Source organism: Cygnus atratus, chromosome 18, assembly GCF_013377495.2.
Source record: "Cygnus atratus isolate AKBS03 ecotype Queensland, Australia chromosome 18, CAtr_DNAZoo_HiC_assembly, whole genome shotgun sequence".
Taxonomy (NCBI): Eukaryota; Metazoa; Chordata; class Aves; order Anseriformes; family Anatidae; genus Cygnus; species Cygnus atratus.
The window spans coordinates 5,732,552-5,757,040 of NC_066379.1; the positions used below are offsets into that span (position 1 = coordinate 5,732,552).

The window sequence follows — 24,489 nt, forward strand, 5'->3', positions numbered from 1 at the left end:
AAGTATGTGTGTTAAGTTATAATGACAGATATATTTCAATACCTGCCCTGCTGTGCCAGCTACAGCCAGATATCCACTGTATTTACACAGGTAGATCTTCTGGATCCCAAGTCTAGGATCATCGCTATAAGGGTCGAAGGTACCAACCTAGGTGAGAGAATACACAGTGGGTGGTCTTCACAGATGCATTAATTATGCCCCAAATCGAAAACTGCTCAGGTTTTCCGAAAGCGTACACAAGCAGTAGCTATCTTACCTTGCGAAGTGGAGGCCACTCGTCCTCCCCCAGCGTGTTCATATTGTCATTGGGATCAGCATCTGTGAGAAACACTCTCACTGTGCTTAGCTTATAAAGGAGATGTAAGCAGACACCAGATGCATCCCAAAACCGCACAGTGCCATCTTCATGCCTGTGTCAAATGGGGGACGATTACAGAAAGCACACATCATACAGGAGCGCAGCAAATCACCCAGATGATGACAAAACAGAAAGGAAAATAAGACAGCCAAAGATTAAATCACACTGTTTACAAACCCCCAAGCCGTGGCAAAATAAAGCTTAAAGAGAAAGCCCTGCTTTTTCATTTTAAATGCAGCTTGATCGTGGTGATCAGACACCAGTACAGAATTTAAAGTTACTCCAAAAAGCACTGGAAAGGAAACAAGCTTGGTATATAGAGGGAACTAGTCATCCTGACAAGAATACTGTTACTAGAAAAGCAGGGGGGACAGGCTTTAATCTTAGTTCTCCAGGTGAAAATTGGCAACATTCATCCAACCCAAGGCTACAGACTTCTAACAATTTGCTGCATCAAGAATGAATTGTCTGAAGAACAGCCCAGAGAAATACTTAAAAGCGAGGCAGCCTCTTGCGAGCCAGTTCCTTCCACTGCCTTGCTAGATCTGTTTTCATGCTGATCAAAACAGACAGGAGTCCCAGCTAACCTCTTTCTTGAGATTTACAACAGTAAGACAGTAAAAAAGAGCTTCAAAACCTGCAAGATTGAGCTCTGCATTTACATCGCTCCCTTTGAACCTGTCTGGATTACCACCTGCACTTCTACACTGGTATTTGTGAGGGGAATGGATAACACTTCAGAAACACAAGTAAGGCAGTGTTATAGGTTATCCGTGGACACCACGGCCTGTTCGCTCAGAAGCGGTCGGTCTTTAAAAGCTACAATACAGCCTCCCAAAACTGGGTTGCTAAAGTTGTAGCCTTCTCTCTGCAAGACGAGCCGACTTTAGTCTTTACAGGGAAGCTTCAGCTAGTTCAAAAGGAAGAACAGAAACTGGAAAGGGCTCCTTGATTATTTTTTTTCTAAAACAGTTAGGTACATACCCTGTTAGAAGCAAGTCCCTCTGAGGAGGATCTGGAGCTATGTTGGTGCCACCATCAATCGGCCATGGCTACAAAGACATTAAAGGAAGACTGTGACTTCCTAGCAGTGACAGTGTGGAGAGAATACGCGGTCAGCATGAGAGCATGAACTTCAGTGCACGTGGCAGTGAAATAGTCCATGCTGTTAGCTTTTGTTTGGATTAGATATTCCTGTTCTGACACCAGCTGTGCTTTTTAGTGGAAGACACTACACATTTCCTCAAGAAGCTGTGCTGAAGGCTTCATGCTTCTAAACAAGAAGTTTGTTACCACCGACAGCTGGGAACACTCAGACTTTCCTTTTAGCTTGTCAAAGCCTGAAAAAATATCACATTTTAAACCCCCAGTGTGAGTAACTGCATTGGTGGTGCTCTGGGAAAAAGCCCTTCTCAACCCTGTTAAGAGGCAGGACAGCGTCTGTTGGGACTCATCCCTTCACAGGCACTGTCAGAAGCGCAGACCACCCACATAACGAGCAGTCGCACTCTCCTGAAATGCACAGGAATACATGTACCTTTACAGCTGCCTTACCATATTCGAGTAGTGAACGTTCTGCTTGCTCCCCGCACTGATAATCCTCTCCCACAGTTTCAGCGGGATGTTGGAGACATGGTGCGAGCAGGTGATGGCTGAGCAGTGGAGAGAAGCCAAGTATGGAGGATGGACTGCTGGCCAGCCCGCAGATTTTAAGTCTATGACTACCAGCTCTTCTTCTGCCAGCACCACCATAGCGGAAGGGTCATCAAATTCTGCAGAAACAAGATTCATTAATGCTAACAAAAAAGACTATCCAAGGTTAATACAAACAAGCTTCTTGTAAGGCTTATATGAAAACTGCTATCATGGAGCTCTACAGAAACACGTTTTTGTTGGCAATACCTCTAAATGCTTCCTTGTTAACTGGGCCTGTTGAGGCACTAATATTAAGAGATTCCAAGATAGATATCAAGACAGATTTATTGAAAATTCGTGTTTCTTTACCCCACTGCTGGGACTGTTAGAGCAATTCTTTATGGATTCCACGCAGAATAATAAAAAAAATGGTTAACAACATCCATGGCTAAATAACACACTCATATTCACCAGAACAGATACATACAGCCAGAACTCTACTTACACACAGCTAATTAACAGCATGGGGTGGACAAACATGCATACACCCCAGCAGTGACCCATTTAGTACTGTGTTAGGACCGCAGTCCATCTAGGCTAAGCTGCTTAAACCCAGTAATGCCTTGGGTTCTGCAGAATGCTTCTCTGCTTGAGCTGACAAGTGTTTATGATTCAGTACTCTTACTCTTCAGTTTTCCCAGATTCTAGCACGTTGTGCCGTATTTTCTGTAGTTTTTAAAGAGTGTGCATCCCATCCAATATTTATTTATACATAAACAGGATTACAAAAGAAATCTGTTACTGTAATCTTCTAGATGACACCTGACAATCAAGAAGATTTCTTCATTGTAACTAGAATTTAACCAAGAGAAAAAAATTAGCCTACAAGGACAGTATTGCAGTAACAAATGTAAGACAGCCACAATAGCAAATGTTGGGGAAAACCAAAAGCATGGATCAGCTCACACCAATAATGATTAACAAAGCTACAGGAAATTTAAATGAATGTATAGCTGTAAATGTGTCACATCAGCAGGGGTCAGGGTGATAAACAGCATGAGCCATATGCAAACTAGGAGCTCCTCGCTGACATTCCCTGCTAACCTGTACTTTTACTTCCCTTCTTCAGCTGTTTCACCACCTGGAACATACTTTCAAGAAGGCAAGTCTATAAGCAAGCACATACCAGGGCTGTTCACTCAGTAGAATTAACTTCAAGTAATTAGTACTTGGTACCACTTAGTTAGACATCCCAAGTTTCATCTCAGACTGGCCACAGCCATAACACAACACTAATCAGTTCAGTTTCTTCCTGAAAAAGTGTTTCATGTTCAGTTTTATTTACTTTACGTGTTGTCATTCACAGTTCCCTACAGGACTTGTGCATGTAGTACAGGTATGATATTACCTGTTCCATTAGGCATGATCAGCCCTGCACTATAACTGCTACTGCCAACATTAACCATATATGCTGTTTTAAAAATAATATTTTCCTTACGAAGACACGTATCTGAGCTCACTGCTTATGGCACGAATCTATTTCAAGTTGCTGAAATATGAAAAATTCTAGTTTGCTTGATGACAGACATACACTCATCCATGTGCTAATGAAAAGTAAAAGAAAAGAGGAAGGGTTAGGTTTTTAAAAAAATTGTTTCCACGGCATATTCAGGGTAGTGGAAAGTCACCACCTACCATCATGCTGCAATGCATGAGCTTTGTGCTTATTAAATTAAGTGGCTTTGGTATACAATTAATACCTTCGCATTGCCGTTGCAGGGAAGACTGCTTAAGGGCAAACAAGGCAAGCTATGTACATCCACTAAGCTTAGGCAATCAGCCACAAGGAAGCTTGTCAACCACAGAAACCTCATTTTATTGTAAAAAACTTCCTTGTCTAAGTGCAACAGCTTCAGCTTCCTATAGCAGCTCCTGTCTGTAGCCACTAGAAGATGTATTAATTGGATACTTCAATCCTTGGGAAGTATAAATATAAAACCTGTTAATCTCAGTTACTTCTTCCTAAACTGTCTTAAAATTCAGTTCCTGCACATGAACAGAAGTCAATCCCTTAACTAAAAAAATCTCAGCTTTCTTTCATCTTTAAGCCTTTTGTTCTAACATCTTGAATCTCAGTTCTGACAACTTCATAGAAAGTAGAAGTGACCAGTTTCTTTAATGGTAAGAACCTAAACAGCACCTCAAGATTAATGGCATTATTAAGCTTGAAGGTTTAGACTTACAGGTTCGGCACATTTGGAAGATGTTTATAAAAAGCAGCCTTGTGTAGGTAAAGTCTATAATAACAAACATACATAGGCCCTTCATCTCAGTTACTGTCTGCCTGTTTTGTTACTGCTTTTTCAGTGACATGAGAAGGTCTGTTAAAGACCAGTAGGGAAGAACCACCCCCACCCCACCCCACCCCCAAAAAAAACACAACCAAAGCTGTTTCTTTATGCCTGCATTCCCAAGACACTCCTCCACTGGATCTGTGGTCTGCTCTGTACAATAGGCCAGAGGGAGCCAACCTGCATCTACACATTTGAATGCCTACTGCTGCACAGCGTGTAGCTGGGAGCTGTCACCACCACCGCTTACAGTATGCAAGACAAATAGGCTTGGAAACTACTCGACTAGGCAAACCAGAAAACCTGGGACGATTCAGTAACACAGAAGATTTGCCTACATGCTCCTAAAAGGGCTCAGACCAAACTGCAGAAGTCTAGACGCAACTTCTAATACTGCACATTTGTGGAGCTTGAAATAGCAATTTTATAGTCAGTTACTTCAAATTAACCAGAAACAAAAACTACACCAGCATGAGAGGAAGTCCTTGGAGAAATTCCTGACAATTCCATTAAAAAAAAAAAAAAAAAGTATAGTGGAAGCAAAGGCAACAAAGTAGAAGTAAAAATCTGACAAAATCTAAGCATGTTGCAGGATGAGTGCTATTCAGTATTAGAACTGTTTACATTCAGGTTCACCAGCAGTGAGTAAAGTAAGTTCTCTGTATACTGACCCTTGGTTCAGTGTCACCCTCTGATTTATTACCCAGAGCCCTAGTCATAAATCCAGGTAGTAATTAAAAAAAACACTGTCTCAGTGGGAGTGAATTCTGTTTTTAATTATTGCCTCCTTTGAAGTGCTGTTTCTAAACAGCAATATTCAGATCCTGATTTCATAACCTGGTTATGTCCAGTGTCCAGCTTCTACAAACATGAGCTTAAGAGACCTTTTCTCATTAATGGAGTAGCTTAATTTTTTGAGGTATGTATGGCATTTGCAACCAGACCATTCTTTCTGCCCGTATTTTACACTTCATTTTTAAATGGCAAAATCTCCGTTTAAGTCTCAAAAAGCCCCCAGACAACTCATTTCCTTCACATTTCACATGTTGCTCAAACCAAGCAGATTTCTAGATGAGTGCACGGCTATTTAATTCTTCAGTAATGCCCTGTCATCACGCACCTGCAGTAGGCTCTGAACTGAAGATGATAAAGAAGTCTATCACCCGCGATGTGAAGTCAAAGGCTGTTTGCTGGCTGCCGTGGACAACAGAGATACTGTGCCGGTCACCATAGCTAGCCCGGGGCATCCCTCCTTGGAATATAATGTAAGGAAGCCTGAAGAGAAAGACAGTGGCATATGCTGAAGTAAGGAGCAAACACAATTTAAAAGACATTACCAAAAAAATATTAGAAAGTTACTCTAAATGGCTCTTAGGGCATTACATACTGCACTCTGTGAGTGCTTCTTGCCAACACCACAAGGTGAAGGGATACACCACGATCTTACCCATTCTTTGCTGTCTGCCAGTAGATCTTGGAGATGGCCTTGCAGGGAAAAGGACCTAAGAGAACAGAGTTAGTTACCATAATTCAAGAAGTGCACCTTTACATAAGAAGTTCTTTATCCTGCTTTACCAAGGTCACCTCAGCACCCAAGAAAAGGAGAGTCACCTGGACCAGTAAACACCACCAGCACCACCTCCCCAGACCAAGCCACATCAGACAAGTCTTCTGGGACGTGCTGACCACAGTACTCCTCAGCAAAGCAATGCTTACACTCAGGGGAACTTTTGAACTATGATGCTGATGGCTGACAGGGAGTGGAAGCGCTTTTGTAGAAGCTGATTAATCAGGAAGGATTGTTTAAAAACACAGACATTCCTGAAATTAATGTAAAAGGTGACAGAGCTTTAGAAGCTTCTATATGCTTGAAAGATGAGGTCATCCCCATTTGATGTGTTTCAGCAAATCAGAGGCATCATTTCATCACTGCTCAGGTCAACAAAAAATACACTTAGCTCACTATTAATTACAGAAGATCCAAGCAACTCCTGCTGAACAGGACACTTGAACTACACCAATGAGCTGAATCACCAACACCCTCATTCGTAAGGGACACAAATTCGTTCTTCCTGTTCAAGACTGATTCGATGATGTAAAGGAGTTTAAAATCCAAGGAAAAACTGGACTGAAACCCCTTAGTATATGCTCAACACCCATTCAAAAGGCAGTTCAGCATTTTGCCATCAGGATTAAACACTGAGGAGAACCACTGTGAATATCTCACAAAAACTCAAAACGAGTTGGAGTTTAGATGAACATGCAGCAACTAAACCTCACTTACTGACCATAAGGCACAATGTTTTCCAGAGGCTCAGGCTGCCTGTTGTCACTGGATACTGGCCACTGGGTGTAACTTCCATCATAGTGACAACTAATGAATTTACTGCCATCCCTCTGCCAGTAGAGGTTCTCCAGTTGCTGAAGAGGAGGAGACAATGATGCATTCTTAGTTAAGAAGCTTTGTCTGGCTCTCCCTGTACCCACTTGTCTTCCAAGTGGGGAGAGCTCTTCCTGCCCGATGAACTGACTTCAGACTGAGCTAATACCTGGCTGCCAAGGAAATGGTGTGTCACTTTGTTATTTTGCAGGTCCCAGAGGACAATCAATCCCCTGCTGTATCCAATCAGGATCTGGTCAGGGTTCTTAGGATGCTCCCGAAGGGTTTCCACCAATTCACATGATCGTCTGTTACAGTAATCTTCTGGTACCCTACAAAAGCAGAATAGAAAAGAAAGAAAAGTTTATTTCTAGGTACAACCCCACATGACTATAGCAACAGTTAAGGTATAAAAAAATTAAGCAACAACAACGAGAATAAGTACATTTTCACAATCTGTCAAGAAGCAGAAAAACCTAATGTGAGCCACCACTCCAGACCTGCCAATAAACTTGCACCCAGCCCCATTTTCTTAAGGGAAAACTCAAAGCTCACAATGAATTCCAGGACTGGGTCCTGAGCGTGTAAAGACTGAATTGCCTGCCCTATTCTCTTGTAACCCCTACCAAGCAAAGATAACATGGAAGTATCAGTAGGAAGCAACAACGACATGAAGTAGGACAGCTTTCAGCAGTGGTTAAATCTCCAGAGTGACAAAAATCCTCATTTGCAAAAGCAGCACTATGGTCAAAAAAGTAAATGGGTAGATCCAGTTAATGCAATTAGCTAATGTGTATACATTTGCAGCTACTGTTACACAACTGACAGGGCTCAAGACTGCAGATTTGCTCCCAGTGTCTCCTGCATGGTTCTGCTCACACTCAGCACCACCACAGTGACAGTACTGGGCTGACAAGGACAGAAACTGTCGCTTAACACACACCAGGACCAAAAGTTAGTTTCACAGAAGTCCTGCAGATCTGGATAATGAGTAACACAATAGTGAGGCGCCAATACACAATTTGGGGTGACATCTGAACAAAGGATCTCTGCTCATGGGATTCCACTTCCACGTGGCAGCACCTGTTTGCTCACTCACCGCTGCAGCACAGCCTCAGAGGTTATGGTCCTGTCCTCGAGCACTCTGAATGATGGAAGCTCCACCACAAAAATGTTGCCGCTCTCTGTGCCAAGATACAGGACTTCCCGTGAGGAATGGGGAAGGACAGCTGTTATCTGTGTGGCACTTGGTGGAGACCTGGGGATGCAGAGAGTTAGTTAACTGCAGGCAAGAAGACTATCTACTGAACTTGAGAGAACTAACAAGTCAACAGGACAGTTACAAGCATCATCTGTATTACAGGCACAGATTTTGAGCCAGGTATAATTATATTGGAGGAAGAAAACACTAGCATTGAGATAAATTACTTCAAAAGACTTTTGACAAGTGCATGGACGAAGACCCAGATGCCTGTTTACAGCAGTCTCTTATTAAGCTGTCCCCACAGGAGCTTAAAATAGCTCACCCAAAACTGGCAAGATCAAGTGAAACTAAAATCATACCAGTATTTCAAATTCTGACTTAAGGGATGCATCAATTTGCTTAACCTTAAGATATACAGCTCCTGTACACACAGAAGTGGATGCACAACATTTTATTTTATAGTTTTAAGTTTAAAGTCACACTATACATTGCTACAACGATCTTAAAAGGTGGTCTCCTAAGCCCCCAGCCAACTCCTGCTGGTTTCTGTGGATGCTCCTTTAATAGATTCATAGGAATCAGAGTCTGTAAGATCAAGACAAGCTCTAGACAGAATAATAGCATAATCTTTCTCCTTGCTTATCCAAAAAATAGCTCAAAACCACTCCTGCAGATTACCCAGGTGGCCCTTTCAGTGTGAAGCGGTGCTCCTCCCGCAGCTCAGATGCTCCACTCTGCTGCTTCAGGCTCCAGAGATGCAAGCTGTTATCATCTAGTAACGTCACCAGCTGGCACTAAAATACCACACAACATCTTTTTTCACAATCACAACATTAAATATAACACCATAAATCTAGCAATAAAGTCGCTGCTGTTCATACTTCTCTGCTAAAGCAGAACTGGAGTCTGTGGCAGTAGGTATATATAGTTGCATCCAGCTGTGCTGCAGCAGCTCTGCTGGCTAACAGCTAAGGGCTTAGTGGTTAGAGGAAGACAAGAAGTAACCTAAAGGTTGAAAACCCTCTTATACAGGACAAAGGCACAGGTTATCACTGAGGGGGCATACAAGAAGTTAGATCTTTGGAAAAAAGATTAGCCTATACTGTAAAGCTCAGCGAGGCAGCTCCAAGGTGTTAGTTCACCACCTTCTCTCTCAGCATGGTTTGCTGCAAACACACCCCAGCTTTGGGTGGGGCTGATACAGTCTACTACACCGCACTCCTTGCATTCTTCATGTCCAACCTCATTCTGGAGGGTTGTGTCAGAGTCCTTTTATGAGCCCAGCCCTGCTGGCTGTATGCTCAAACTGAAGCATTTTGCCTGCTGAAGCCACACCTGGTGCAACACTCCCCATGGGAGTTTCAGTTTATACCATTAGTTAAGCAAACAGACACCCAAAACTGCCTCAAGAATTAAAAGTCTCTCTCTGAAAAAAAAAAAAAAAAAGCCACTTGCTGTACTGGGCAATACATCAGGCAATAAAATACACAGCCAAGATACCAGTCTGTCAGTCAAGTGAAGGGAAAAGTGGTTAGACAGCCACCAGCCATTTGGAAATTCTGCCTTCCTCTTTTTAGTTAGTGGTAATAGCAGCAGCCTCAAAAGCAAGATTCAATAACCAGAAACACATACAGGCAGCAAGCATAAGAGGAGGCTAGATTAGCACTTCTGTTTTGAACTCCTGAAAAAAGTTAAATCAGTTACTGTACTATCTGTTCTGCAAAACACCACCCAGTCCCACTAAAAGAACAGGGGTTGCGAAAGGAAAAGGAAGTTCTCACCTCTGCAACAGACTGTCTGAACTACTCTGGCCTTAACACCACTCCTACCACATTACTTGAGATAAATGACTAAGTTACAAGCAATAAAACTAGTCTGAGTTTTGCCAAACATCTCCGCAGCAACATGCTGCGGAGAGGACAAAATATTGGGATAAGCATTCCCAACCAGCAGCACTTGAATAAACTTTATTACAGGAGACCAGTTATCTGGAACAGACTCAACATATGTTTAATAGAGATCTACGTAAGTCACAGAGGTACTGAAAATACACTCACCTGATCAGGTATAAAGTGAATCTGCATTACAGTATTGTTTTCTTCATGTAAACCCATGAACTCCACCCCAGGAGCACCATATCTGAAGGGTTGGTTGAGGATCTTGAGTATTTAAGATGACCCACGGCTACAATTAATTGATAAGAAGCTTGCTAGCTAGCAAGATGGAGAGAGATTAGTATGAAACCATGTTGTACTGTTAATGGTCTGGACTGAAAAAAACTAACAATGCAAATCACTTGAATCGTATGTGCTTATGGAAGGTAACGCACACTGCAGGAGAACTTACTTATTTCATCCTTTGTGCACATGCAGAAATGTCTGGACTGTAGCCCCCTCCCACCCCCCAAAGGGATGTTTAGTGGTTTCCCAGACACTACAATCCTGCTTAACTAATTTGTAACCAAGAGACAGATGGCTACTGCTTGCAAGTAGAGTCCAGCCTCCGAAGGCAAACAGCACCAGCAATGATTAAGCAGACAGAGCCCCAGCTTTTCCTTTCTGGGCCGAGTGAGTGATACACGCCTGCTGCACAGCACGCCCGGCTGGCACTGGGCCACGGGAATCACCTCGGTGCCTTGCGTACACACAGCATTCAGACTGGCCTCTCTGTTTCAGCTAAAAGTCACCACCCTCGGTGTTTAGGTCTTTAATGTCTGGATGGTCACAAACCCAGGAAGCTGAAAGCATTTCTGACTTCAATTTTAACCTTTGAAATACAATTGCTTAAAAAAAGAAAAAGGAACCCTGGCCCAAATATTTAAACAACACTGGAATTTACAACATGAAGGATTGCTAAACTTAGGCCAGATCTAGTCTGACCTTCTGTGTAACAAGAGCAGAGTCTTGTCTAATATCAGCATCAAGCTCAGCTCCTGTTTGAGCTATAGGTCAGCTCTTGGCAAGATGAACTCATTCTGAGCAAACCAAAATCACTTTAAACCTAGGCAAATTGCTCTGTAACCCTTGCTTTCAAATTTATACTTAGTTTAACTTTTAGTGTCTTCACAGTTGCATGTTCTCATGCTGTCAGAGAAACCTAGCCAGAGTTGTTCAAAAGAATACAGTTTGATGGCTCCCGATCGCGTTCCGATGGCCATAAGGTGGAGAAACGGGCTATAGCCCAATGCGCTGGGCTGATGGGGAAATCCATGTTCCACAGTCTAGCAGAGAGAAAGAAAAGTCATGATCAATAGCACATTTCATGAGCATTGTTTTATACAGATTAAAAAATTAAGTATGACACAGCAGTTTGAAATACAGTACTTAACAGTAGCTTTTTTTTCTGCTGAAGAGTATTAAAACAGAAGTTAGATTTGCTGCACAATAGCCTCAAGACAAATCTGTTCCAAGAACCCCTTGCTGCACAGCCAAGATATGCAGAAATATAACAGAAATGAAAAAGCAATATTCTGAAAACAATAACCCAAACAGCTCTTTGTGTTAAGATTATAAATAATTCTGCACAAGCACTGCTTACTCAGTCAACACGATACACTCTATCGCTCCACATCAACTTTATTTCTGTAAGCCACCTGCTCAGCACAATTCCAAAGTCTGATACAATTACTGCTTATTGTAAAGTCAGCTTAATCTGTTAAATTCCACGTAAATCAGTCTTCATGACCATCTCTTGTCAACTGAAAGCTATGAAGAAGCACTGAATGAACATGAGCGCTCACTGAGAAAACTAAGCAGATGTGGGGGAAGTCAGGAAAACTACTGTAACTGATATTCATTTTCCAAAGCTAGCACACAGAACATCAGACTTCAATGAGAGCAGAAGCCTGCTAGAGCATCTGAGAGAAATTCAAAGCCATTTGGCAATAATAATAAAAAAGATGTCAGTAACTATCATGAGGAACAGTACGTTGTTTGGTCTCAGTGACTTCCCTAAAGTACAGTTTACACTGCACCAAGAACAAGATTTGGAACATGCTGTATATACCATACAGAGTTGATACATTTACACACTATGGCAAAATGTTTTGCCATACTTACAGGTTGCAGCCAAGCTATTCATAAAATAGCTCAGTCAGGCGCCTGGAAATGCTAACGTACAGCTGTTGTCACTGTTCAGAGGAAGCATGTGTGAGCATTCAAGAACCTATGGCCACGTAAGGATGGATTTGCATGCCCGAAGATTACCAGGGCTACTTCCCGGAAAATATTCCATTATCCCTACAGTCCCATCTTCCGGGAAAGATGTTCTTCTAAGGCAAATTGGGCAGCCACAGAGAGGAATTTGCTACAAACCAGGCTGAGGACCACTCATACAAGAAATGGATAAGCAGAGGACCCCTCCATCTACAGAAGCAGATGCTTATGCCTCACCCCCATCCTCAATTCCATCCTCTCTCTGAGACAGGGCTACCACATCGCTTGGCTTTATGGTTTATTCAACCTAAAAGTAACACCTGGACTTTATTTCCTGCACAGTGAATTCCCAATTTAATCCTCTGCAGGAGGAATCAAATAAAGCTGCTTTAATTTGTGTGGTCATGCCATTAGCCTTAGGTGCTCCCAGCTGAAAGGCTGCTACAAAGCGTAATGCCCTTTAACTGCTCCTGCTCAAAGGCACAGGACAATACAGCCGGCTCTGGTCTCCCAGACTACTTCAGTTTTGACCATTTGATTGTAACTGGCGAGTTGTAAAAACAGACCTCCTTCCTCTATATCATCAGTTAACCTAATTGAAGGTCATATTAGGAAGCGATGAGCCATTTCAGAACACACAAAATTGGAAAGATTGGAGCATTTCTCATGTTTGGCCTTGCCAACTCACAAGGCTTGGCAAAGGGGCAGCTACTAAATGTTAACTTTTATACACCATAAATTAGCACTAGCACTACTGGTTCCAAGAGTTTACTTCCCTTTATGATAGCGTAATCTCCTGCCTTACTAATTTCTATTCCAAGAAGGTAATTTAAGTGTTACATTTGTACTATTAAAACAAATTTTAAGAAGTCAATCTTCTAAATGTCCCACTCAAAGTTGTTGCTAACCAACCTCTGCTTGGCTTGTCATACAAAATTTCCTAGAAGAAGCTGTATGAAATTAGGAACTATATCTGTGGATTCAGAACTGAAACAGGACAGATTCCTAACCAAACACCGACAGAGAAAAATTTCTGTTTGCCATGACAGCTACTGAGACAACAAAGAAAACTTTTCTGGTTGGCGAAGTTGTTGGAGTATGGTATACAATTCTGGGAAGAAATCAAGATAACGTTCCTCTAACAACAAATCAGACATTTAATTGATATACACACCAATACACACCGTTCTACGCTCTCCCAAAGAGAGTGAGGAACTTTTTAGGGAGAGACCAGTGTAATTCCACTGTTAGCTTTCTTTTCAACCTGTTTGCAGTCGCTGTGCTGTCACATCACCAGCAGCACTAGGTGTCATTTTCAATGAAACATCAATTAGAAACTGCATTGAGTCTCAGATTTCTTCCAGCCAGGAACATAAGGTTGTAGCTGTAATTCTCATAATAGAAAACGATGACTTATACAATGCCATACTGCATGTTAGGAAGCTGTCAATACCAGCCTTAATATTAGCCTAATTGCAGATCAACACTTCAAAGCCAAGATAGAAACACATTACACAAGTCAGTATAAGCTTTAACTTTATTAAATAGACCTACAAACTGCTTGACATAGAACTGCAAAACCATTCGGTCCTACTGATAGGATGGCAATGTTATGTCCAGACTATTTTTTCAAAGAAAATTTGATGTAGCCCTCCTCCCGACCCCATGGACAAATTTGCAAACGCTGCACTACCTCTTACAACCAGGAGTACACCACTAGTAACAGATGGCCACTGCAGAAAACAGTACACATGCAGGAAGAGCACAAGAAGAGAGGATCAGTAACAACCCCAGCCTGTTACACAACTGCTTGTGCAGTAAAATAAGCATACTAATGGTTTCTGGTAGCCTCGAATCTTCAACCAAGATGCCCATGAGACAGAAGGGAAGATATCTCCCTCTTAGTCGTTTGCTTTCACATCCAACAGCAGGGCGAGAAGGGCACCGGGGTGGCTTTTTGGCTGTATGACACCACCAGGGCCAGGCATTCACAGTCACTGTACTTATTACCCAGAGCTTTTCCTTGCACTTATTTACATCCAGGACCCAGTTTTTTTCTTTGCTAAATCACATCGAGTCAGCTGTTCGCTGGCCTCATTTCTTCCCCTCTCGCACAGCTTTCATCAGCCGAGCCTTTCACCTGCTCAGCAGGTAAACCCAGCGAGGGGGGGGAGCGGGCAGGGAGGTTACAATGGAGCCTTTCAGCAGAGCTGAAACGAGAGATTGGAGTGGCAAAGCGTGCCCTCCTGCTCAAAAGAGCCTTTGTTTCTTTGAGGAAAGGTAGGAGCTTTCATTTTCACTTTCCTCAAACGACAGATTTGTCAGACTCGGTAAAAGCAAGCCCCCTGTCAGCAGCATTAACTAACAGAAAAGCTTCGTGTCAGTCATATTTACTGCAAGAAAAATGTGGCCAAACTTAACAGTTGTTCCTAGCCCACACTAAAGCTGTGCTGATGAAATTCAGTGCTCTCTTCCTCCTTTCATTTCTCACCACTTCTCCTCTCAGATTGTTTTATGACAAAGCAGAGACAAACCAACCACAGGCAATACAAACCCCGTACCTTTGTTAACGTGCCTTTTGAAGAAACAATGAAGCCAGCATGTGTTAAATCTACTTTGCATAGACACTAATTCAGTATTTAAGGTAAGCTATCCATCATGCCATTAGCAAAGAGTTAGGAAGACTGAAAAGAGGGGAAAAAACAAAACCATAAATTAAACACAATGTTCCCAGTTTGGTAACATTCAGCCGTAAGACAGGCTGGTTCACCTGTGTGTTACCCATCATCTAGTCTGACAGTGCCAGCCTGAACATGTCTGTTCTGCAGGGCTTGCACTGAGCCAAAGGCATCCAAATACTACTTCCAAAAGCAGGATAAACTTCAAGAAGGAGACTGCCAAGTACACATACCTTATTCTTCATTCTATCCACTGAGCTAAAAACAGATTCTTCCAACAGGTACACACAAGTAGGGGAAGTTCTTAGTCATACAGAGAAACATATGCAAAGCTAAGTGACTAGCAGAATTTAGGAAGGTGTTTGTTGAAACAAACACAATCTTGTGGAGAATCTGAAGAGCTAGCCCAGTGATCAGTCAGTTCTTTAGAACCATCTGGCCTGCCTCCTATATGTAATAGAGATGTAAGAAGGAAGCAATGAAAAGATTGCAGCTATTGAAACTTGAGGGAATAAACCAAAGAAATCCACTGCCACCCCCAGATTAATCAAACGCTTTTTTTTTTTTTTTTTTTAAATTTAAGTCCATCACTAGGTCAGTATGGCCAAACACAGTCCATTATATTAATGCCAAATTCACGTGGCATTATGCAGTCATACTGAACTTGTAGAAGCAACAAAATTAAGTGGGGGAACCCCTGGTACTTTACAGGTACCAACCTTCCATGGAGTCCCTGCCAGCATCACAGGTAGTCAGACTGAAGAGGTGCAAGTGTCCCATGCAACTTCTCTAATCAGCAACATCATAGTCCCACAAAATATTTCCCAAGCAGGTTCTTAAGCAAAATTGTTTCAAAGGCCTCAAATAAACGTTAAAAAACTTGCTCACCAGCACACTGTTTTTACTAGCACATTAGACAAGGACAGTGTTGGCACAGAAAGTACTCTAGGATTTTTGTCTCCTTGAAGCCACAGCCTTCAACAGGTCAGAATCGAAACCCGACTTTCCCAGGTTTTCTCAGTCTACCTAGCTGTGAGTAGCTGCTTGTTGTATCAAAGGGTAGACTTTCAAAGGATCCATTATCTCTAGAAATACTGGAATTGGACACAAGACTTGAAAAAACTTTATGTAAGAAAAAGGTATGATGTAAAGGGTTCTGGTGTAATGTAAAACCATTGGTTCATTCTCTTTCCAATTCTTGGTAGAAAAGAACAAGTTAGTTTGGCTTAAAAGTGCAAATGTGTTTCTCAAAGCCTTTAATCACCAAGCTGTTAATGAGAGTACATCACTAGCAAGTGTCCAAAGTAGTCACCTCCTGAGAAACAGGACGCCATTTTTACCTTCAGGACTGAATCAAATGGAGTCACAAATCCTGATGCTGAGTTCTAATGTTTGGAAGTTTCCCTCTGCTGCAAAAGCTATTTCTTTCAACCCTGTTTTGCATCACCCAAATTAGTCCGTCTCTGGGAGGTAAAGCTTAGCCAAACATTCTCATAAGAGAAAGGCTCATTCAAGGAAGAGACATCCCCGAAAGAGCAAAGGCTTTTTTCAAGGCATATATGATTTTATTCTGACCTATCCCTGGCATGTCTTCCAAAGCTGACATTGTATTCAACTAGATGTAAGCAACTCAATACCAATTTTTCATTCACCAACATTTCTGCTGCCTCTGCACAAGCATTCCCTCATGGTGAGGAGCAGAAAACAGGTCTGAAGCAGTCCTGAGTTCCTTTTGTCTCCCCAGCTGGAGGCGGGTGTACTTGGAATCAATGCTAGGAATTTTAGTACCAAGTTACATCAAATAATTAATCTCAAATATCCGAAGTCCCACTCTAAGTACATAGCTGCACTAGGATTTTAATGAATCAAGGAGATTATTTCGTAGGCTGACTTCATTTATCCATTATACTTTTCAGCAAAATTCCATTTAAAGTTTGGAAATCAAAACCTACAAAAAGCTTCGTTGGGTATCAGGAATATATTTGTAAGTAGCCATTAGCCTAACAACAAATTAATATTAAGCATTTACAAAGATGAAAGCACTATGCTTCTGGCCAGAGCTCAAAAGAAAACACGCGGAGTGCTGGAGAGCTAGCACAACCATTGTTGTTTCCTCTTCACGGAAAGAAGGCAAAAAAAAACAGATACAGAATCAGACTAAGATAATAGCGAGTTCACTATTAATGGCCATTATGCTGCCTTAAGTGTTCCCACATCTCTACCAGACTTAAATTCACATTTGAAAACAGAGTGTACTTATAAACCCCAAGTATAATCATGATTAAAGAACTCTGGCTTCAGTAGCATCACAAACTGTGTCTTATGTGTGTACCTTGAGAAAAATATTTACTTTCACGGTGATCTGCAAGGAGTACCTATAACATACGTAGTCACAGCACACAGCAGGATGAAGTGCACAACATTTAGAGTACACAAAGGTGGCACAAAGGTCTCTTCTTTTGGCAAGTGCCACTCAACAGCATGACAATATCCTTTTTAAAAAAAATGAAAGCCAGAATTAAGAATATGTTCATGAGCTTAAAGAAAACTACTCAGGAACAGAGGGGGAAAAAAATACAGTACTGAAAGCTAGAACAAACCACCTCTCCTAAATTTAACCTTTCCACCCACACTCAAGCAGTTTTTCCTTCCCTGCGCACTGTGCAATGGCTCTGAGTAGATTTGCCTCACACACGCATCCCTTGAAGTTCGAGGATAGCACTGTACCTTGTTAAACTGGAAAAGGTCGCGCTTGAGCCTCTCTCTTACTGGATCATGTCCGGGTCTTAAGAACCTTCTCATTTTCCCCGCTGTAATATCTTGGCACCAAAAATCCTAACAAGAAAAAAAAAAACACAGCCATATAAACAAAAGCAGCTTGAGAAGAGAAGCAAGCAGAAGGAGGTTATTTGTTTTGGTTTAGCAGGTAACACAAACAAGACAGAGCAGGAGGAGACAACACAGCTACAGGGTAACTAACACCTGACACCACCGCACCACCTCACCTCTAGTGGCAGGACTTCCTTACACAGCGCCACCCTCACATCGTGGAGGCAGACCAGAACAGGTAATCCGAGGGGATTTTAGGAGACTTTTTACACTCTGCCATTTTGTGATCATTTCAGCTGGCCTTATTCAAAGAGGAAAGCAAAACTGCAGCAGTTGCTTAAACATTTAGACCAACCCCATCGAAAGGCAAGCTCCCAGGCTCGCAGCATTATTGACCAGTATCAGTTTTCACCCCAGGTAACCCTCTGGCTACTGAGCTACGAAGAGAAAGAATTGCATTTTCAGCTCACTCCATGGGTATGGCAGAAAGGGTGCAGTGCTGCCTGCAGGGCAGCTCCATTAATTATTAACCTGCTTCTGTAAAATATCAAGCCTAACTTCCCTGCTCAAAGTGGGGGCTGGGGAAGGAAATCTTGCACCTGCAGTCCAACGTGCAGCGAGAAGCACAAGCCTTTCAGCATACCTCCCTGCCTTGCCTCTCCCAACAGCAGCAGGATCCATGCAGCACAAATTAGGCGGCCTGGCTTGCGATCCAGCAATCACCCAGTGGGTACCTGGCTACAGCCTCCTATTGTGTGCAGCTCAGGAAATCCTTTGTCCCATCTGTCCCCTGCAGCAGTGCTAAGCTCAACCGACTCAAGAGCAAAGGCTTGGATCTCAACCTGACAACTTACCTTGGGAAAAGCGCTCCTGCCTGCCCTGGCCACCTTTCACAAGTTTCCAATGCCCAGGCAGCTCAGCTGTTCGTGAAGCAGCTACTGGACACTCCAGTCTGTTTCTTTAATTCATTGGGCCAGAAGTTAAAGTAATTTAGCAGCTACTCTGTGCACAATTAACATATGCACAGTGGGAGCCAGAACTTTTGAGGAGCGGTGAAGAATCAGCAGAGACATCCCACAGTAAGCCATGGGAAGGTGCACGCACACAAGGCAGGGAGGGGGGCAGAAGGCTCGGTGTCCCAAGGGGAAGAGAAGGACCAGGAGCACCGATGGGACTCTCAAAGCAACAGAGCAGAGGGCCTTGGGCCCTTGATTCAAACCGAGGGGCTGGACGGGTGCTTGAGGGAACACAGCTCTCACAGCCCCTCTGCACAGGTGTGAGCTGCAGAGCTGACAAACCACAAGGTGGCTGTGTTCCTACTAATAACAAGTAGTCTCTGGTTAATGACTTAAGTCAGCCAGCCATTACTGAAAGCTTGAATTGTTTTTTGAATGGTTTCTAGCAAGACCTTAAGAGCCATGAAAGAGCAACAGAAGAAAAAGTTATCAGAGTGTTCTGTACCCATATTTTGACAAATCCCTTTAGAAACTCCCCAAGCTAGAAGCTGTACTCCTTTATTGCATTACTTCCCTTTTACACTTCCTGCCCACTCTCCAATATCTCCAGCCACCTCCTCAGTGCTGCCCAGAGCTCGCCAAGGGGACCGAAATGCAGTCCAGGTTCAGAGGACCAGGAGATCGCATCAGCACCAAGAAACAAGCCTGAGTCACTGAGTCCCCACCTAGCAGCATTAGCATCTCCACTCAGCACTGGGAAAGCGGCTCTGAGGCAGGCAGCTGACAGTGAACAGTGCCATCAGCTCAAGCTGGGATGAGGAATACGCATGGAAACACAAACAGCAGGGGATCCCCCTAAAAAAGAGGAAGAAAAAAAAGTGTATCTTACTTGGAAAACGCATCTTTCTATGATGATTTAGGTACCTGAACTGAATTTTTTAAAGATGTATCAGACTATGTGTCTTCTGCAACAAACTTTCACCAGACATTCCTGAGCGAAAGAGGGACATTTTTACACAAAGCTCTGTTTACTGTAGGCTAGAAAAAGCTACAGAGCAGTGACAAGCTGCTGTGCTATGCAAGGAGAGCACATCACACCCATGTATAACACAGTTTGCCCTTAGCCAGACGAGGCAAGGAAAGTGCCAAAGAGACGCACCCTTTCCCACTGTCAATCAATATCCCAGACCTGTTAAACTGGGCAAACCCACAGAGAAACTCTGCTAATTGTGCTCCTGACTTCAGAAAAGAACTCCTCAACTCCAAAGCAGAGACAAGCTTACAGTTAGCAGCAACGTAGGAAGAGTGGGCTTGATTTGAGAGTCACTACTTTATATTTAACACCCTGCTAAAATGTTTTATCCCAAAATATTAATTGCATCTAGAAGCATGCTGTTTTAACCTGCTTATGCAAGAGCTCTAACATTCATGCTCCAGCCCACAACAACTTGCTCAACTGGCTAAGGAGCATCGTAGTTCACAGAACGAAACAGTAACTCACTCGAAGGAACGTCATCCTGGCACGCCGACGTGGCCATTAGGATGAGAGAGGGCATGCTACAGGAGTCATCTCTCATTGACTTGTATCAGGGCTTCATGCCTGACCAAAGAATTCCTGAGTGTCACAGGATGGAAGGAGATGCGAGGAAACGAGAGGAAAAGCAGCTTTCAACAAAAGCAAAGGGCTGGGAAGGAACAGCTAAGAGAAAGGCATCCACTGCAGCACAGGCTGCCCAAGGGGAATTACTAGATGAGAGCCTTGTGAACTTCTGCAAGGAGGAGAATCTTCCTTTTAATACAATAAGCAAGTACTTTTTCCAATTTTGGTCAAAACAAAAAGATTCCACAGTCTGTATAATCTTAGCTTCCAGATGCACATTTGCATATTAGCAGACCAGTTTCTCTCCCACACACCTTTGGTGGCTTACATAAAACTCCAGCCCCGTGTGCTCCGCAGTTATCTGCCAGTCAGCACTTACAGCCATACGGCAGCAGTTGTGGCTACCAGTAGCCAGAGAGGAATTCTCCAGTAGCCTCTGAAGCCATGCCAGGTCTGCGTGTACCTCATATTCTTATTTTCCAGGGAAACAACTCTTCAGGCTTTCAAAGATCAGCCTCATACCAGAAACTATATGCAATGTTCTCTTCTAAGATGTTACCTATCAACAGCCTGACCTCAATACAATAGCCTGAGGCTGAGTCAATCCCAGTTTTGCTCACATTCAGCACACGGTCACCCGACAGCAAAGCTCAAAGCGTGCTGTACATTGAGCTTCTGCGGCTCTGGTACCAGAACACTCAGCTACAGATGATGAGGTATCCTTCTTCACCTCCTTCGATCAGATCCAGCCACAAAATAAATGCTCTTCACTATTCATACAGAAAGGCAACGAAAGCACAAGTTGCAAGACGATCCTGTTTCCAATCAGACTGAGCAGCTAACATCAAAACCAGATTTTATTCTGGCTTCCTTGCTGAGCTCGGTTCATTTCAGTTGAGATTTATGGCAAGTACTCCTGTCAGGTCTCACACCAGATCCATATTCAAGAGAAGACAAAACACCTCTTCCTAGGACAAGCAGTAATTGTTACTCACTGCTGCGTGTTAGCGATCCCATCACTGAGCTCCACATTTTGCTTTGCCTTCAGCGCTTTGTGCTTGGCCATGCGTCTTGGTGCACACGCACAGCTTGCTGAGACACTCTGGATTTTCTCCATCAGCCAGGCTGGGGGGAATTACCCTTTGTAGAAATGTTTTGCAATTTTTGCTTATGTCCTCTCATGACGGTGAAAAATCCAGACAGAAGTGTAACAGAACCAATGCTCGAAGTCCCATTCATGCAAGCTAATCCAACCTTACAAGGTGAGGAAGCTCTATTTTTCCATATGTAGACAGTATTAAATACGGATATGGTCCCAAGTTAACCCCACAACAAAGCCATACCTATATTAAGTTAATTATGCTCACGCAGGAGAGTTGCAAATTACTGTCTGTAAGCTTCCTAGGTATTCGATTTGAACAGCTGTACAATGGGATAAATCCAACAGCTTTCTCCGCAAAATGTCATCAAGAATCTTGAGTGTTCTTGATTCCTTCCATGCTTTAGGTCTCCTGGTTTTTGTTCTATCCTTTCTCATCACCCCTTCCTGCTTACAGATCCTTAAAGGGAAAACTTCTACCTATGCACCTGACAATACTTTATCAACTCTGCTAAAATAAGAGTCCTTATCAAAAAGCTTTGTTTGAACTGCAAGCATTCAGCGTTGCTGTAACAAACAGTCACCGCCATGGCATCGTCTGAACCAGGCATCCTCCCTGCACCCAGATGTCTGCCCTTGTTCCTGTTACCAACAGTAACAAAACAGAGGCTGGATTGATTTCACAGGAAAAAAACTACTCCTTAGTACCAGTTCTACTGGTGCTAACAACAACAAAATAATGATCAAAGCACCCTTTAAGTACTAGTGTTATCGAGGTCATCGATTACAGGAACCATCAGACTCTTAAGACATGACTTTCTGTGAAATTACAAGTTTTAGAACACTTTACTTGAAATCAATGAAACAATCCCTACCTATTTTTTAATTGGGCTGTCACTGTGAAGCTCATCTCTATAATCTCGCTTGGCTGTAACACGCTATCACAACAGTTATGAACGAATAAAGCACAAGCCAAGAATAGCTAGAGCAAGGGAAGGAGCAGTTGCAGTAGGTGGAAAGCTTGGAAGGGTGAGATACCATCTCCTGTCCTGGGATAAGGCTTCTCCAGGCTGACACTCATCAGAAAACCTGCAGGATTCTCCGAGTTCAGTGAGACCCCGCACACATCTCCCTCACACCACGCGACTGCTGAGCAACTGCTGGCACCCCAGCACCCGCAGCTTTATAGGAACAGGGGAGCGTTCAGATCCAACCTGCACGTTAGTCAGGCGGTAGCAGAGAGGCAAACTGAAAGATCCTCCCATAAAAAGGATTTATTTTTAACCTAGAGTTAAACGAGCAACTGAACAGACGGTGTCAACACCAGTGCAGGTAGCCAACCAGCACAGAAAACATCAAATAAAAGACTAGAGCTGGATGCACCAGGAGCTCTGGTAAAATAACTGAGAACCAATCAGAGAAATCGGACAAGTTCATTTACTTCTGCAGCTTTGTGTTCGGAGTTAGCAGAAACCGCCCACTTGCAATAAATTTATTAATTGTGTGAGCCCTGCGTGTCATGACGACTCCTATTGTGTTCTCCTTGTCATGGGAGCATGACAACACGAGGCTGTGATAGCAGAACAAAGTCTTTGCGCTGGACAACGTTATTGCTCATAATGCAAAACTCTTTGTATAACTTCTGCTAAGAAGTGTGATTCAGATGGCAGTGTACACACGAAGCGCATTGAGTCGATAGGGTAAGTCACAAAAGAGTTTTCTTTTTAAAGCACCGCAGCAAGATCCATCTGGAAGAAACTTTCAGATGAGAATTGGTGCTTCCATAGAATTTCTGCACAGAAATCAAACTTTCAGCTACCGCCAGCCCCGCCTTTGACAAACTATTTTAAATAAAGATCAGGCTACTAGCGGTATCACACGCTCTTATTGGCATGTACTAACTGCATTACTTACACATGTTTAAATCCTCTTACTCTAACATCTCTCGAGCCACAATGTCAGTCAGGAAAATACCCACGCCTCTCCCAAGTGCAAGTCACAGTAATAACTGCTTTACTGTACCAGAAGGGAACTGGAAGCTACAGGAGTCTCTGAAACAATTTAGTTCCTCCAGTAGTTTTCTTCAGTCAGATGCAATTTGTACAAAACCAAATAACAGATTACATTCCTCAGCACCACTCTACGAAGACGTTTGAGAACTTTTCTCTCTTTTCAATACCATAAGCTAAGTGGAGCCCCCGAGTAGTTACAGACAGCACTGAGCACAACTACAAGCGGCTCACTACTTGCACGGGTCATCTTTGCCCCCTCCGTGGGCCAGGCTGCCTTTCCAAGGAACGTGTCGGGATGCACGGAGAAGCCTTGGGATGTACCCTGGCTTTGCATTCTGTTTGCCAGAAGCACCAGCTTCCCAAATCAAAGGTAAAATCACCAGGCAGCCTGCTTTGGGCTTTCAGCTTCGCCTGGGACTTGGTAAAGCAAGATATTCCAGTTGGCTGAAGTGCTCTCAGATGACTACAAAGAGCAGCATTCCCCACCATGTAACACATTACAAAGAAAAACTTGTATTATCTCAGACGAGCTCTCTCCCCATCTTATCGTTATCCTCACGTGAGCACACAGCTTTGCACCGCTGCAGAAATACAGACCCGTACGCCTGCCTCAGCCGCTCCGCTCCAGTAACAGCACTGCACACAAACACACAAACCTTCCTCCAAAGCCAAGGTTAAGTCTCACCTCCAGGAGGCGAGATGTCAGCAACCACTTTGTTCCACTGCCACAACTGCAGGAAAACCGAGCCAAGGCTAAACAACTTGCCTCCCCTTCTTGTTTCACCTGCTCACAGCTGGTTAGCAGTAACAAGCCCACTTGCCCAGCAAGCTCTTACATCTTTGGGAAAGGAAAAAAAAAAGTGATCACTTATTTAGTAGTGGCAGGAGTCTGGAGGAAGACAGAAGTGCTAACAGCACGTCCCAAAGGACGCATGGCAATTCTTATTCATTACTTCTGCCTGGAGCCTGCTGGAGCAGGTGGAGCCCTACAAGAGCCGGCTGCGGACAGGGATCCTTCCCACGGCAGGACGGGGTTCAGGCTGCGGAAGCGCTGGGATGTGCTGCTCTGGGACGGCTCCCGGGCGGTTGCAGCTCTCACAGGAGGCAGCAGAGCAGCTTCCCTCCCCGGGCCTTGGCCAGCAGCCCCCAGGCAGGGCCCAGCACCCGGGCAGGAGCCCCGGGCCGCGACCCAACTCGCGCCAAGGGCTGAACCAGGAAGTTTGGGGCGAGCGG

At 43.5% G+C, this 24,489-nt stretch overlaps 1 protein-coding gene across 4 annotated transcripts in view; it reads right to left on the minus strand.

Annotated features, from left to right (window-relative positions):
* Window positions 1–24,489, minus strand: part of LLGL2 (LLGL scribble cell polarity complex component 2) — a 33,754-nt gene that overhangs the window by 8,746 nt on the left and 519 nt on the right. For 2 of the 4 annotated variants that reach the window (XM_035558775.2, XM_035558777.2), the window contains exons 2-14: window positions 17,488–17,595; window positions 11,051–11,148; window positions 9,986–10,067; window positions 8,607–8,722; window positions 7,824–7,982; window positions 6,894–7,056; window positions 6,633–6,765; window positions 5,792–5,846; window positions 5,465–5,619; window positions 1,913–2,130; window positions 1,343–1,410; window positions 257–410; window positions 43–147 (exon numbers count right to left, since the gene is read on the minus strand). In XM_035558775.2, coding sequence (XP_035414668.1) covers window positions 43–147; window positions 257–410; window positions 1,343–1,410; window positions 1,913–2,130; window positions 5,465–5,619; window positions 5,792–5,846; window positions 6,633–6,765; window positions 6,894–7,056; window positions 7,824–7,982; window positions 8,607–8,722; window positions 9,986–10,067; window positions 11,051–11,148; window positions 17,488–17,562 — 1,581 coding nt within the window. In that variant the 5' untranslated portion in view covers window positions 17,563–17,595. Of the gene's footprint in view, window positions 1–42; window positions 148–256; window positions 411–1,342; window positions 1,411–1,912; window positions 2,131–5,464; window positions 5,620–5,791; window positions 5,847–6,632; window positions 6,766–6,893; window positions 7,057–7,823; window positions 7,983–8,606; window positions 8,723–9,985; window positions 10,068–11,050; window positions 11,149–17,487; window positions 17,596–19,270; window positions 19,401–24,489 lie in introns of those variants that run through there. The other 2 variants (XM_050714339.1, XM_050714340.1) reach the window with 2 other exon arrangements.